The sequence below is a fragment of the Mixophyes fleayi genome, chromosome 4 (genome assembly GCF_038048845.1).
Source record: "Mixophyes fleayi isolate aMixFle1 chromosome 4, aMixFle1.hap1, whole genome shotgun sequence".
NCBI lineage: Eukaryota > Metazoa > Chordata > Amphibia > Anura > Limnodynastidae > Mixophyes > Mixophyes fleayi.
Genome location: NC_134405.1, coordinates 49,329,440 through 49,344,871, shown reverse-complemented (window position 1 = coordinate 49,344,871; position 15,432 = coordinate 49,329,440). Strand labels below are relative to the sequence as shown.

Below are 15,432 nucleotides of genomic sequence, written 5' to 3'. Positions count from 1 at the left end.
TGAGGAGAGATGGCCCTGCTCAGAGGAGCGTACAATCTAAGGGGAGGGGTGGACAGACAGAGAGACGCAGGGGAGAGAGGGAGAGTAGGGGGACGGAGGCAGAAGATAAGGTAGGAAGTTAAGTGGGAGACAGAAAGGCTTTAAAAAAAAGGTGGGTTTTTAGGGCCCGTTTGAAACTGGACAGATTAGGGGAAGTTCTGATGGAGGGAGGGAGCTTGTTCCAGTGGAGGGGGGCAGCGCGGGCCAAGTCTTGGATACGCGCGTGGGAGGAGGTTATAAGGGGGGGAAGAGAGGCGACGGTCTATATATATATATATATGTATATATATATATATATATATATATATACACATATATATATATATATATATTTGTTATATGGACAAAAGTATTTGGCCACACCTGTTAATTGTTGAATTGAGGTGTTTCAATCAGACCCGTTGCCAGAGGTGTATAAAATCAAGCACCTAGCCATGCAGTCTCCATTTGCAAACATTTGTGATACAAAATAGGTCGTTCTGAAGAGCTCAGTGACTTCAGGCGTGGTACTGTGATAGGATGTCACCTTTGCAATAAGACTGTTCGTGAAATTTCATCCCTGCTGCATATTCCATGGACAGCTGTAAAGGATATTATTAGAAAGTGGAAGCATTTAGGAACAACAGAAACTCAGTCACTAAGCGGAAAACTACATAAAATCACAGAGCGGGGTCAACGACTGCTAAGGCGCGTGGTGTGTAAAAGTCACCAACGCTCTGCTGATTCCATAGCTGAAGTGTTCAAAACTTCCACTGGCATTAATTTAGGCACAAAAACTGTGCACCGGGAGCTTAATGGAATAGGTTTCCATGGCCGAGCAGCTGCATGCAAGCCTCACATCACCAAGACCAATGCCAAGCGTCGGATGGAGAGGTGTAAAGCACACCGACACTGAACTGTGGAGCAGTGGAAATGTGTTCTGTGGAGTGACGAATCACGCTTCTCTGGCGGTCAGATGGGCGAGTCTGCGTTTGGCGGATGCCAAGAGAATGTAACCTGCCTGACTGCGTTACTGTGAAGTTTGGTGGAGGAGGGATAATGGTATGGGGCTGTTTTTCAGAATTTGGAATAGGCCCCTTATCTCCAGTGAAGGGCAATCTTAATGCTTCAACATACCAAGCCATTTTGGACATTCTATGCTTCCAACTTTGTGGCAACAGTTTGGGGAAGGCCCTTTTATATGTGTATATGTCATGTATATCCAACATGACTGTGCCCCAGTACACAAAGCAAGGACTACAAAGACATGGTTTGATGAGTTTGGTGTATAAGAACTTGACTGTCCCGCACAGAACCCTGACCTCAACCCCATTGAACACCTTTGGGATGAACTGGAATGGAGATTGAGAGCCAGGTCTTCTCATCCAACATCAGTGCCTGACCTCATAAATGTTCTACAGAATGAATGGGGACAAATTCCCACAGAAACACTCCAACATCTTGTGGAAAGCTTTCCAAGAAGAGTGGAAGCTGTTATCGCTGCAAGAGGGGGACCAACTCCATATTAATGCATATGTATTTCAATACAATGTCATTACAGTCCCTGTTGGTGTAATGGTCAAGCGTCCGAATACTTTTGTCCAAATAGTGTGTGTATGTGTGTGTGTGTGTATATATATATATATATAAAATCATCATCATCATTTATTTATAAAGCGCCAACATATTCCGTAGCACTTTACAATTGAGGACAAACATAGTAAACTGATAAACTGGGTAAAACAGACAAAGAGGTGAGAAGACCCTGCTCTCTCTCTCTCTCTCTCTCTCTCTCTATATATATATATATATATATATTACAATTTTGCTAGCTTTGGAGGGGATGCTCTGTTGAAATATTGATAAGTGGAGTTGTCTTTTTCTGTTGTCTTCAGGTTCAGAATAAGCATATGTTAAAATTATAATAATAACCTCTCTAATTGTGTGCTGGAGATTTAAGTCAACTTGAGTGAATTCATTTTGAAAGCTAGTAGTCTGAGCTCTCACATTCCCTCTGCTCCCTAATGACTACAACCCGGGAGGCAGAAACAACTGGTTTTAAATTTTGTTTTCTGCAGCTTTATTATTGGCAAATAGGGAATATGCATTAAACTGTGGGCATCTTGAATTGGAAGAATGTAGTTTCTCTACTGTTGACCACACATGCGAAACTGCAGTCGATATCAGGCAATGTCCAATGTCCGCGATGCCACAAAAGGATGCTATCACAACCAAATCGGATAACTATTGATGCTGCCTGAAGATCTCTGGTAACAGGACAAAAGTGATCCACATGCTTGAATGATGAATGGCCGGATCTTGTCCAATTTGGTCTACTGTAAATTATATATATATATATATATATATATATATATATATATATATATATATATATATATATATATATAGAAAAGTCTTCTCATGCTGGATGACACACTACAACTTCTCTCATGCCGGGTCACACAGTACAACTTCTCCCATGCTCAATGACACAGTACCACTTCTCTCATGCTGGATAACACAGTATCACTTCTCTCATGCTGGAAGCTGGATCACACAGTACCACCTCTCTCATGCTGGATCACACAGTGCCACTTCTCTCATGCTGGATGACACAGTGCCACTTCTCTCATGCTCGATGACACAGTGCCACTTCTCTCATGCTGGATGACACAGTACCACCTCTCTCATGCTGGATCACACAGTGCCACTTCTCTCATGCTGGATGACACAGTACCACATCTCTCATGCTGGGTCACACAGTACCACCTCTCTCATGCTGGGTCACACAGTACCACATCTCTCATGCTGGGTCACACAGTACCACATCTCTCATGCTGGGTCACACAGTACCACCTCTCTCATGCTGCAAGTTGGATGACACAGTACCACTTCTTTCATGCTGCAAGCTGGATGACACAGTACCACCTCTCTCATGCTGGGTCACACAGTACCACCTCTCTCATACTGGGTCACACAGTACCACCTCTCTCATGCTGCAAGTTGGATGACACAGTACCACTTCTTTCATGCTGGATGACACAGTATCACTTCTTTCATGCTCGATGACACAGTACCACTTCTCTCATGCTGGATCACACAGTACCACCTCTCTCATGCTGGGTCACACAGTACCACATCTCTCATGCTGGGTCACACAGTACCACCTCTCTCATGCTGGGTCACACAGTACCACATCTCTCATGCTGCAAGCTGGATGACACAGTACCACCTCTCTCATGCTGGGTCACACAGTAACACCTCTCTCATGCTGGGTCACACAGTACCACCTCTCTCATGCTGCAAGTTGGATGACACAGTACCACTTCTTCCATGCTGGATGACACAGTGATTACAGAGAACATTTCATCTGTTATATGAAAGGAGATCGGTAGAATGTGCAACAGTCTATTAAAACAGGGACCTTGTAATAGAAAATGTTTAAAAGCTGTGAATGTCCCTGGAAATCAGGCAAGGATGACATCTGTAAGATAATATTTGTTTAAGATGGGAGCATTGGGTTTTCAGCTGGGGCTGTACTAGAACAGTAGGTGACAGTTATATGTTTACGCAGGAATGCTGGAGTGCAGTATACGGGTAGGGTGTATTATATTCCAGAGCACTAATAGCCAGAAGTTAAGGCACTTCCTGAACATAAAATGAATCCATTACTAACACCCTTCACATATGATTCACGTAAATGAAGAATCATAGCTGAGATGCAAGTTTGCCTTAAACATATAAAAGGCAGTTTGTAACACTCAGAAAAATATAATAAAAAAATATATAAAACAGTCATGAAATATGAACTGCTATTTGGCAGAGGCAATCCTAATTTCTCAGCAAGGTGGTGGTGTTATTGTCATCCATAAAGAATTGTTTATGTTGTCTTCTAAATAATCTATCTGTAACATGACAGCGTCCATAAGACACTCATTATAGTAATGTTTACATGCCAATCTGCAGAAAAAGAAACCTGAACCATAAACATTATAAACTATATCCACACAGGGTGGTCTTACAGGATTGTGGGGCCTATTTGTCAATCCGTCTACGTTTGCCATGATAAAGCTGATTTTTCTATTGGCCCAATTTTATAAATAAGTGGTTTATACCCTGTTAGTAATAGCTAAAAGTTTGGCAATGATGTAAAATAAATGAATATGTCAGCTTAGGTAAGAAATGAGGAGGGTCAGACGCACGCACCTATTGTTCATTTTTCTCTGCCTTGGCCAGAGTTACACTAAACCTTCCTAGAGATAATACCCTGTCATAGCCAATCAGAACAATATGCAGCTATGAGATGTAATGTCTGTTCAGAACATGGGTGTCGTTATCAGTAGATATACCAAAAGCTTTATACCCAAATCCACCATGCTATCCTATTGTCAGTCGGAAATACACGCTATTTAAAGGGATACTCCTCCTTCAGAATATTTAATTGTTTATTCTCTATTAATTTTTGTTACCCTTAGAAATGAGAAGAGATCTGTGCTGTAGATACAATTATCGGTATCATATAAAAATTCTCTAAAGTTGGAATTCACCTTTAAAGCCACTTTCAATATCTTACAATGAGAAAAAAAATCTATCTCGCATGTAAAAGCAGCAATCCGCTTACTGTGTGGATCTATGTTACTCTGTGCTCAGAAAATGTTACTATCACTCAATACCTCCCTTGTAAATATCTCTATTTGGGACACGGTCTGAAAGGGGGCATATTAGCGTCACATCAGGAGACGTGGTCAGGGGGCAACAGGTGTTCTGAAGCACAAGGCTGCTCTCAACACCCCTCACCTCTCTTAAAATTGGCCTTCAATTGCTGCAGACACCAGGGACCCCTGCTGGTGAATCTGTAGGTGTTTGTTACCTACCAAGTTGCTGTGAGTCAGGACAAACGTGACGATAGCGGGACAGTCCCATTAAATCGGGACGGTCACGCCAAACTCAGGTCAGCTGTGAGGTATGACACTGTACGGGCAGCCGCGTCAAACAGCTCTACCTTACAAAGCTGTAGATGCTACTTATTTATTGCTCTTTGTGTAAATAAAACAAATATTTGTTTTGATGATGGGTTTAGCTTTCTTCTAGGCTCTCAGAATACTCATGTATAGCAATGTAATGCATATATAATTTCAGTAGAGAGACCTTTATAGGGATATTTAGTGTATTTGAATGTGGCTTTTTCCTCAACGTATGCCTGTTTTTTTTCTTATATAAACATCACAGAGGGCTATTTACAGTTGGATGGCACATTCTGTAGTTAAATGTGCTTTGCGTTTCCTTTTTTTTTGGACAGTTCACAAATAGGCTTACGCCCCAAACTGCAATGAAATTGTCCATTAATTCTTCTATATCTATTCTTTTGTGAATTCATTGTCCCTTAGCAGTGCTATTAAAATACACTTAGCTATATGCTTGTTTTTTTTTTACTATGAGCCTAAAATGAACAAAAGGCATCCTATTGAAAATAACTGTTCATATAACATCATAGGTGACTTTTGCTTTTGTCCCATACCATATACATAAAACACTGCCCTCTAGTTTCTCTTATCTCCCTTTACAGATCATTGTAATATCTTACGAAGATAACAAACTATTGTTTTAGCGATAAAGGGGCATATAAGTGCTACCAACCTGCTCGTCCATATATAAATATTGCTCCTTTCCAAAAGACTCAAAACTTTTGAAACAACTCCATGTGCAGGTCAGTAACGCAACAGCCGCTGTGCCTCATCCCAAGAGGGGAAGAAGAGCTTTTGTGCTCAAACCTGCTGTGCTGTATAGTCATAAATGAGCCATTTTCTCTTCCTAGCTTTTCAACTAAGATTGTCCATGAACTTTATTAATGTATTTGTCTGTCGCTGTACTCTTTCAAGACTCCTAATGTCTTTTTTATGGACTGTGCTCAAACGTTATACCGTATCCTAGGTGGGATGAGACGTTTTACAGAATCACCCTATGCCCTCTTTTCGCCCACCCATATTTCTTTTCCGCACTATAAAATCTTCCTAGCATTAGCAGCTGACAACTGGCACTAAACATTATTGTCAGGTGTGTTGTAAACCGGTAAAGTCAGTGATTCCCTGTAAAGTACACCATAACCGTACAGTTGTTGTGTATTGGGCAAGGAATTCTCTTCATTTTGGCATTTATAACTAAAATTGAAAGTACATAGTACACTCAGAACAGCCCTGCGATCCATAATTAAACAGCATTACATTTATGAAATGATTTGGGACCTGCTATTTATAGACACTACCATATTGTTTGCTATGAATATCCTTTTTACATTGTCAAAGCTATGAAAAGAATGTGGTTAGAGCAAATACATTTTATTATATTAACACTCCTTCACCCCATTGCTTCAATCAGCAGAAGTGTCATGCACTGGATCCTGGACGATTGTGAGACAAACACATCATGGTGTACCTCAATTGGCCAATAGTTGTGCTTCTGACAGCATTGTCTCCTCTAGTTCTGATACTTTGGTGGGATGTGTTATACTTTAAAAAAATGTATTTTGATGAGAGTTTATTTTCATAAGAATGTGGTCACCTGTGATTAGATTTATGAATCTGGATTACCATGGCAACCACAGTCACATGATACAGTTAGCAGAGAAGCTTTGGAACACCCCCCTGAGCTCTACCTGCATTGTGGCATCCTCCTCTCCCCTATGCCAAACCATGCCATTCTGAAAGCTGTAAGCCTGTGTCTGTATAGCAGACTGACTGTGTCTGGCAGCCATTTTTGCCAAACAGAGAGCTTTTAAAAAGAAGATAATGATTTGCATATAGGATTGCTGATTTAAAGTGTAATGTCTAACTACACCTAGTGGAGACAATCATTATGCGGGCTGAAACAATATTGAAATGCCTCAGTGATGGCACTAGTTTGGCATGCATTCATATGCAGCATTCTCAAGAATATTGGTTTAGTCCACAAAGATGACTGTCTTGAGGCAGGTTCCAGTTTCATGCGTTTTATTCTGTATCATTTTATCATAATTACATGTACTATATTCCACTTTCTAATTCATTCTTATGTTTGGGTGCCGCATTTTGAATGTATCCAAATGCTGATCCTTAATTCCTTTCCTCCTCAATTCAATTAATGGTATCTTACTCTTTTCACTTTTTGAGCCACTCAAAAAACTTTCACAGTCACATTTAATTTTTTCCAACTAACCTTCTGCTGGATCAGGAGGACCAAACCTCAATGCATAGCGCACCAGAAAGTAGTTGTTCCAGACATATAGTTGTCCATCTCTAGGGTTGTAGTCCACAGATGAAACATATTGGTAAGGGTTGGGAAAATCCAGTCCAGTGGCTCCATTCGTTCCCAACGGCTCCTCCCTGTTGCGATGGGTGTTGAAGGCGTACTCCAGTCTGTTGCCCGCTGACTCGTTATCATCATCTGCATACACTGACTTCAACACATAAAGGACCCCACATGCCATAAAAGCATTTGATGCTGAGCGCTTATCGTAAGTGGTCTCCCATGTGCCCTCAAAACGGAGAGTATATGGATTGAGCTGGGTGACCACCAGCCTCCCACTGTTTCCTTCTGTAGCATAGATAACCCACAACCCATTCTCATCCACAGCCAAGTCTATATCAGTCTTGCCACCCCACCTGTAGGGTGAAGTATCATGATAGTTTGCTGTAGATATGATGGCCTCTCCACTCTTGATCCGTGTCCTAAGGTCATATTTGACAATGTTACGTGTACGTTCTTTATTATAAAAGGCAGCTCCATCATATACCACAAAACCCGTTCCATCCACACGACTTGGTAGACGGTATGTAGTGGTATGACGACCAGCAGCATAATCCTCCCACGACGCATACTCTGTTAATGTGTCTGTGCGGTAGGGAATCCATGGCATAACATAGAGGCGTTCACCAGCCTGTAGGGGATCTCGACACCATGCTCCTGATTGGTGCTCAGACTCGTGGGTGGAAGTGGGTTCTAGAATTTCCTGTAGCATTCCCGGGCAAACGAATACTGTAGGGAAGGGAAGAAGTGGGAAAGGACAGAGGGAGGAGAAAGGCAATATGAAAGGAAACGATGACAAGTAAAAGAATGGGCAGGGAGATGAGTATGGGAATGATGGAAAAAAAGGCAGAAACGTACAAATTAAAAGGTTATAAGGAATATAATAAGTGAATAGGTCAAAGAGATGGGCATGTACAAAGAAAGTGTTGAAGAGATAAAATTGAATGGAAGAAATAAGAATAATGGTCAAATAAATTGGAGTAATGACAAAATGCAAGATGAGGTAAGAAAGGATGAATAGAAACGGTGAAATGGTGTAGAAAAGAGGGAAAGAGAAAGGGGCAGGAGGGGAGAGACAGAAAATTGTGGTGAGCTGTGCATTCTTTCTACACCCCCTGCATAAACCCTGTGATCATAAGAGGATGAGTCTGGGGGGTGAGAAGGGTATGACAAGGGAAGAAGATTAAAAGAGAGAACCAGAGGAGAAAACCCTCTCCTAATCTCAACAACCATCCCACACTCAACGGCTGGCTGTCCGAGGCTATCTGGTTTTCACATAGTCTACATAGCTTTTCCTCCCTATCCCACTTACATGGTTTATCATACAGGTACCTCTCCATTTCTCCATTTCTCTATATCTTTCAAAGACCAAATCGTTATCTGTCAGCCACCCAACTCTATCAAAGTTTTATATCCTACACTATGGTTGGCACTTGATATAATATCTGAACTATCTTTTTGAACATTTTCCTTACAAACTCCTCCTCTGTCCCCTTATTTACTGTATCTCTTCCCCAACTTGTGAACATCCCTCTCTTCCCCCTCCTCTTCCTCATGACTGATGTCTTCCCTTTCCCAATAGTAAGAGACAATTACACGTTTTATTGCCATGACAACGCTGCTAGGGGAGGGAGAAAGAAGAACTCTGAGGTCACATATTACGCTTTCAGCCAAACATGGATCATAGGTGGTTGACCTCCCCCCACTGTGGATCTCTGTTGCTGCTCAAGTTGGGATCCTGAAAGCTAATTGGGTTAGAGGGGAGCTGACTGAACAGCCAGGAGGTGCGAGATGCAAGAAAGAGACATGCTGAGTTGCATTGTGGGTAAATGAGACTGGTATCCACTGTCCTGCTGGACGGAAATATTGATTAAGTAAAAGAAACCCTTGCAGAACACATGTATCCCATCTGTATGGACATCCTGTAGTGTGAATGAACCCTTTATGTAAGGGAACCCATTAAAAGAACACCCCTTATTATAATTTACTCAGAATCCTGGATTGTCTTTTCCCATTACAAGGCTAGGTCAATTTAACAACCGAATGAATGGGACCCCGGTAACGCACATGTCACCTGTACACAAAGCGGAGGCGGCCATTTCCCTGCCTCAGTGATGCTACTGGTTCCTAGTAAATTAAAAGACTCTCATAAATATAGACTGCCTCCGCTGTGGGTAGATGACGGGAGCACGCTAAGTGGATGAGCCCACTATGAACCTTCTTTGGCGCCAGAGGCAGGTTATAAAGCAGCCATAAAAAAGTCCAGTGTATTTTGCACCCCTTATGTTTCTTGCATTAAGCTGGGAATTTGGTTAGTTCATTGGCAGAATCTCTGGACTCTTCAGTGGTCTTATAAAGTGTCATTTACCCGACATTGAGATATAATAACATTTAAACATGTTTGTGTACACTGACTCCAGCGACCTCATGTATCTGTTTCATCTTGTAGCAGTCAGTTACTTGTATCCTTCATCCTTTCCATCTCATTGAACCTCCAGCCTAGATAAGTGGCGTACTTACTCGTCATTTCTGTCTATAACCTTCTTAGCACTTATGCCGGACCATAAATATAATTCTCTTAACCCTATAAACCCCTGGGATTAATGACTGTCTCTTTTTTTAATTTAAAATTTCCTGTTACTTTTTTTTCTTTCCTATACAGAGTCTGTTGCCTTATGACTCATGGCTGAAACCCCAAAGAATAACAGAGCCGATACATTGCTAAATCACAATGTTTTTTACTTTTTACTTGGTCTATGCCAGCATTCTGTAATGTGTCTATTGTGGACTATCGTTAATCCATCTGATAGAACACCTGTAGCCAGCCATTCTCACCTAAATGTCTCTTAGTCATACCCAACATTCACATCAATAGTTCAGTGTAAAAATGTCTCAAGGATATCTCAGATCTGCCACCAGAGCATCCTCGGCATGTCAAAAATTGAGGTGCTCATAAACTCCATTAAAACTGACATTATTCATTTTTTTCTCCAACATTACTATGCAGCCCAGCCTGTATAAAACTTCTCCGCACATATCAGATAACTTTTCTTTGTGCACTACTTTGAGGCTGTTAGCAAAACTTGGTACTCTCCAACAAAGCTAAAAGCTACTTTTCACTTTTGCCACTGGTTCTAAAATACTAATGCACTCTTCATTATCTTCTATCTAGGCAACGGTAACTGAATGTCCTTTTTTTCCTTACCCTTAATATATTTTTAATGCATCTGAAAGCATAGCCTTTGCTCTCATGATCAATATGTGCATCTCCTTACTTGGAAAAAAAATAAATGCCTCACTTGGAAAAATACTTTCTGGACTCAATACCTCTTTTATTTTACGTATTTGTATATACCTCACTATAACTCCCTGTAACTATACCTCACTACAACCCTCTGTAGCTATACCTTACGACAACTCTCTGTAACTATACCTCACAACAACTCTCTGTAGCTATTTCACTACAACTCTCTGTAGTTATACATCACTACTACTCTCTGTAGCTGTACCTCACTGCAGATCTCTGTAACTATACCTCACTACAACTCTCTGTGGCTATACCTCAATGCAACTCTCTGTAACTATACCTCACTACAACTCTCTGTAGCTATACCTCACTACTACTCTCTGTAACTATACCTCACTACAACTCTGTAGCTATACCTCACTACAACTCTGTAACTATACCTCACTACAACTCTCTGTAACTATACCTCACTACAACTCTCTGTAGCTATACCTCACTGCAACTCTCTGTAACTACACCTCACTGCAATTCTGTAACTATATCTTATTACAACTCTCTATAACTAAATTTCACTATAACTCTCTGTAATACCTCACTACAACTCTCTGTGAGTATACCTCACTATAACTCTCTGTAGCTATACCTCACTCCAACTCTCTGTAAATATACCTCACTCCAACTCTCTGTAAATATACCTCACTCCAACTCTCTGTAAATATACCTCACTCCAACTCTCTGTAAATATACCTCACTATAACTCTTTGTAGTTATACTTCACTACAATTCTGTAACTATATCTTATTACAACTCTCTATAACTACATTTTACTATAACTCTCTGTAATTATACCTCACTCCAACTCTCTGTAACTATACCTCACTATAACTATCTGTAACTGTTCCTCACTACAACTCTCTGTAACTATATCTTATTACAACTCTTTGTAAATATACCTCACTACAACTCTCTGTAACTATACCTCACTATAACTCTCTATAGTTATACCTTACTACAACTCTCTGTAACTATATCTTATTACAACTCTTTGTAACTATACCGCATTATAACTCTCTGTAGCTATACCTCACTACTACTCTCTGTAACTATACCTCACTACATCTCTCTGTAACTATACCTCACTACATCTCTCTGTAACTATACCTCACTACTACTCTCTGTAGCTATACCTCACTACAACTCTCTGTAACTATACCTCACTATAACTCTCTATTGTTATACCTCACTACAACTCTCTGTAACTATATCTTATTACAACTCTTTGTAACTATACCTCACTACAACTCTCTGTAGCTATACCTCACTACTACTCTCTGTAGCTATACCTCACTACTACTCTCTGTAGCTATACCTCACTACAACTCTCTGTACCTCCCTACAACTCTCTGTAACTATACCTCACTACAAGTCTCTGTAGCTATACCTCACTACAACTCTCTGTAACTATACCTCACTGCAACTCTGTAACTATACCTCACTACAACTCTCTGTACCTCACTACAAGTCTCTGTAACTATACCTCACTACAAGTCTCTGTAGCTATACCTCACTACAACTCTCTGTAACTATACCTCACTGCAACTCTCTGTAGCTATACCTCACTACAACTCTCTGTAACTATACCTCACTGCAACTCTCTGTAGCTATACCTCACTACAACTCTCTGTAGCTATACCTCACTGCAACTCTGTAACTATACCTCACTACAACTCTCTGTACCTCACTACAACTCTCTGTAACTATACCTCACTACAAGTCTCTGTAGCTATACCTCACTACAACTCTGTAACTATACCTCACTGCAACTCTCTGTAGCTATACCTCACTACAACTCTCTGTAGCTATACCTCACTACAACTCTCTGTAGCTATACCTCACTACAACTCTGTAGCTATACCTCACTATAACTATCTGTAACTATACCTCACTACAACTCTCTGTAACTACACCTCACTACAACTCTCTGTAGCTGTACCTCACTACAACTCTCTGTAACTATACCTCACTACAACTCTCTGTATCTATACCTCACTACAACTCTCTGTAACTATACCTCACTACATCTCTCTGTAACTATACCTCACTACAACTCTCTGTAGCTATACCTCACTACAACTCTGTAAGTATACCTCACTACAACTCTCTGTAACTATACCTCATTACAACTCTCTGTAGCTATACCTCACTACAACTCTCTGTAGCTATACCTTACGACAACTCTCTGCAACTACACCTCACTGCAACTCTCTGTAACTACACCTCACTACAACTATTTGTACCTCTACCTCACTACAACTCTCTGTAACTATACCTCACTACAACTCTCTGTAACTATACCTCGTTACAACTCTCTGTAACTACATCTCACTACAACTCTCTTTAACTATACCTCACTACATCTCTCTGTAACTATACCTCACTACAACTCTCTGTAGCTATACCTCACTACAACTCTCTGTAACTATTCCTCGTTACAACACTCTGCAACTACACCTCACTGCAACTCTCTGTAACTACACCTCACTACAACTATTTGTACCTCTACCTCACTACAACTCTCTGTAGCTATACCTCACTACAACTCTCTGTAACTATACCTCGTTACAACTCTCTGTAACTATACCTCACTACAACTCTCTGTAACTACACCTCACTGCAATTCTGTAACTATACCTCACTACCGCTCTGTATCTATACCTCACTACAACTATCTGTACCTATACCTCACTACAACTCTCTGTCGCTATACCTCACTACAACTCTCTGTAGCTATACCTCACTACAACTCTCTGTAACTATACCTCACTACAACTCTGTAACTATACCTCACTACAACTCTCTGTAACTATACCTAACTACAACTCTCTGTAGCTATACCTCACTACAACTCTCTGTAGCTATACCTCACTACAACTCTCTGTAGCTATACCTCACTACAACTCTCTGTAGCTATACCTCACTACAACTCTCTGTAACTATACCTCACTACAACTCTGTAACTATACCTCACTACAACTCTCTGTAACTATACCTCACTACAACTCTCTGTAGCTATACCTCACTACAACTCTCTGTAGCTATACCTCACTACAACTCTGTAACTATACCTCACTACAACTCTCTGTAACTATACCTCATTACAACTCTCTGTAACTATACCTCCCTATAACTCTCTGTAACTACACCTCACTACATTTCTGTAACTATACCTCACTACAACTCTGTAATTATACCTCACTACAAAATCTCTGTAACTATACCTCACTACAACTCTCTGTAACTATACCTCACTACACCTCTCTGTAGCTATACCTCACTACAACTCTGTAACTATACCTCACTACAATTCTCTGTAACTATACCTCACTACAACTCTCTGTAACTATACCTCACTATAACTCTCTGTAACTATACCTCACTACATTTCTGTAACTATACCTCACCACAACTCTGTAATTATACCTCACTACAAAATCTCTGTAACTATACCTCACTATAACTCTCTGTAACTATACCTCACTACAACTCTCTATATCTGTACCTCACTGCAACTCTCTGTAACTATACCTCACTACAACTCTCTGTAGCTATATCTCACTATAACTCTCTGTAGCTGTACCTCACTACAACTCTCTGTAACTATACCTCACTACAACTCTCTGTAACTACACCTCACTACAACTCTCTGTAACTACACCTCACTACAACTCTCTGTAACTATACCTCACTACAACTCTCTGTAGCTGTACCTCACTGCAACTCTCTGTAACTATACCTCACTGTAACTATACCTCACTGCAACTCTCTGTAACTATACCTCACTACAACTCTCTGTAACTATACCTCACTATAACTCTCTGTAGCTGTACCTCACTACAAAATCTCTGTAATTATACCTCACTACAACTCTCTGTAGCTATATCTCACTATAACTCTCTGTAGCTGTACCTCACTACAACTCTCTGTAACTATACCTCACTACAACTCTCTGTAACTACACCTCACTACAACTCTCTGTAACTACACCTCACTACAACTCTCTGTAACTATACCTCACTACAACTCTCTGTAGCTGTACCTCACTGCAACTCTCTGTAACTATACCTCACTACAACTCTCTGTAGCTATACCTCACTACAACTCTCTGTAACTATACCTCACTACAACTCTCTGTAACTACACCTCACTACAACTCTCTGTAACTATACCTCACTACAACTCTCTGTAACTATACCTCACTACAACTCTCTGTAGCTGTACCTCACTGCAACTCTCTGTAACTATACCTCACTGCAACTATCTGTAACTATACCTCACTGCAACTCTCTGTAACTACACCTCACTGCAATTCTGTAACTATACCTCACTACAACTCTCTGTAACTATACCTCACTACAACTCTCTGTAGCTATACCTCACTACAACTCTGTAACTATACCTCACTACAACTCTCTGTAACTATACCTCACTACAACTCTCTGTAACTATACCTCACTACAACTCTCTGTAGCTATACCTCACTACAACTCTCTGTAACTATACCTCACTGCAACTCTCTGTAACTATACCTCACTAAAACTCTCTGTAACTATACCTCACTGCAACTCTCTGTAACTATACCTCACTACAACTCTCTGTAGCTATACCTCACTACAACTCTCTGTAACTATACCTCACTACAACTCTCTGTAACTATACCTCACTGCAACTCTCTGTAACTATACCTCACTACAACTCTCTGTAGCTATACCTCACTACAACTCTCTGTAACTATACCTCACTACAACTCTCTGTAACTATACCTCACTGCAACTCTCTGTAACTATACCTCACTACAACTCTCTGTAGCTATATCTCACTATAACTCT

The 15,432-nt window shown here is 40.6% G+C and overlaps 1 protein-coding gene and 1 long non-coding RNA gene across 4 annotated transcripts in view; one reads left to right on the top strand and one right to left on the bottom strand.

Moving 5' to 3' along the window:
• The window catches only part of ADGRL1 (adhesion G protein-coupled receptor L1), a 207,798-nt gene that overhangs the window by 30,159 nt on the left and 162,207 nt on the right, over positions 1-15,432 (bottom strand). For all 3 annotated transcript variants that reach the window (XM_075206898.1, XM_075206900.1, XM_075206899.1), the window contains exon 5: positions 7,210-8,028. In XM_075206898.1, coding sequence (XP_075062999.1) covers positions 7,210-8,028 — 819 coding nt within the window. The remainder of the gene's footprint in view (positions 1-7,209; positions 8,029-15,432) is intronic.
• Positions 1-15,432, top strand: part of LOC142151357 (uncharacterized) — an 82,333-nt gene that overhangs the window by 25,074 nt on the left and 41,827 nt on the right. The gene's annotated exons all lie outside the window — the stretch shown is intronic.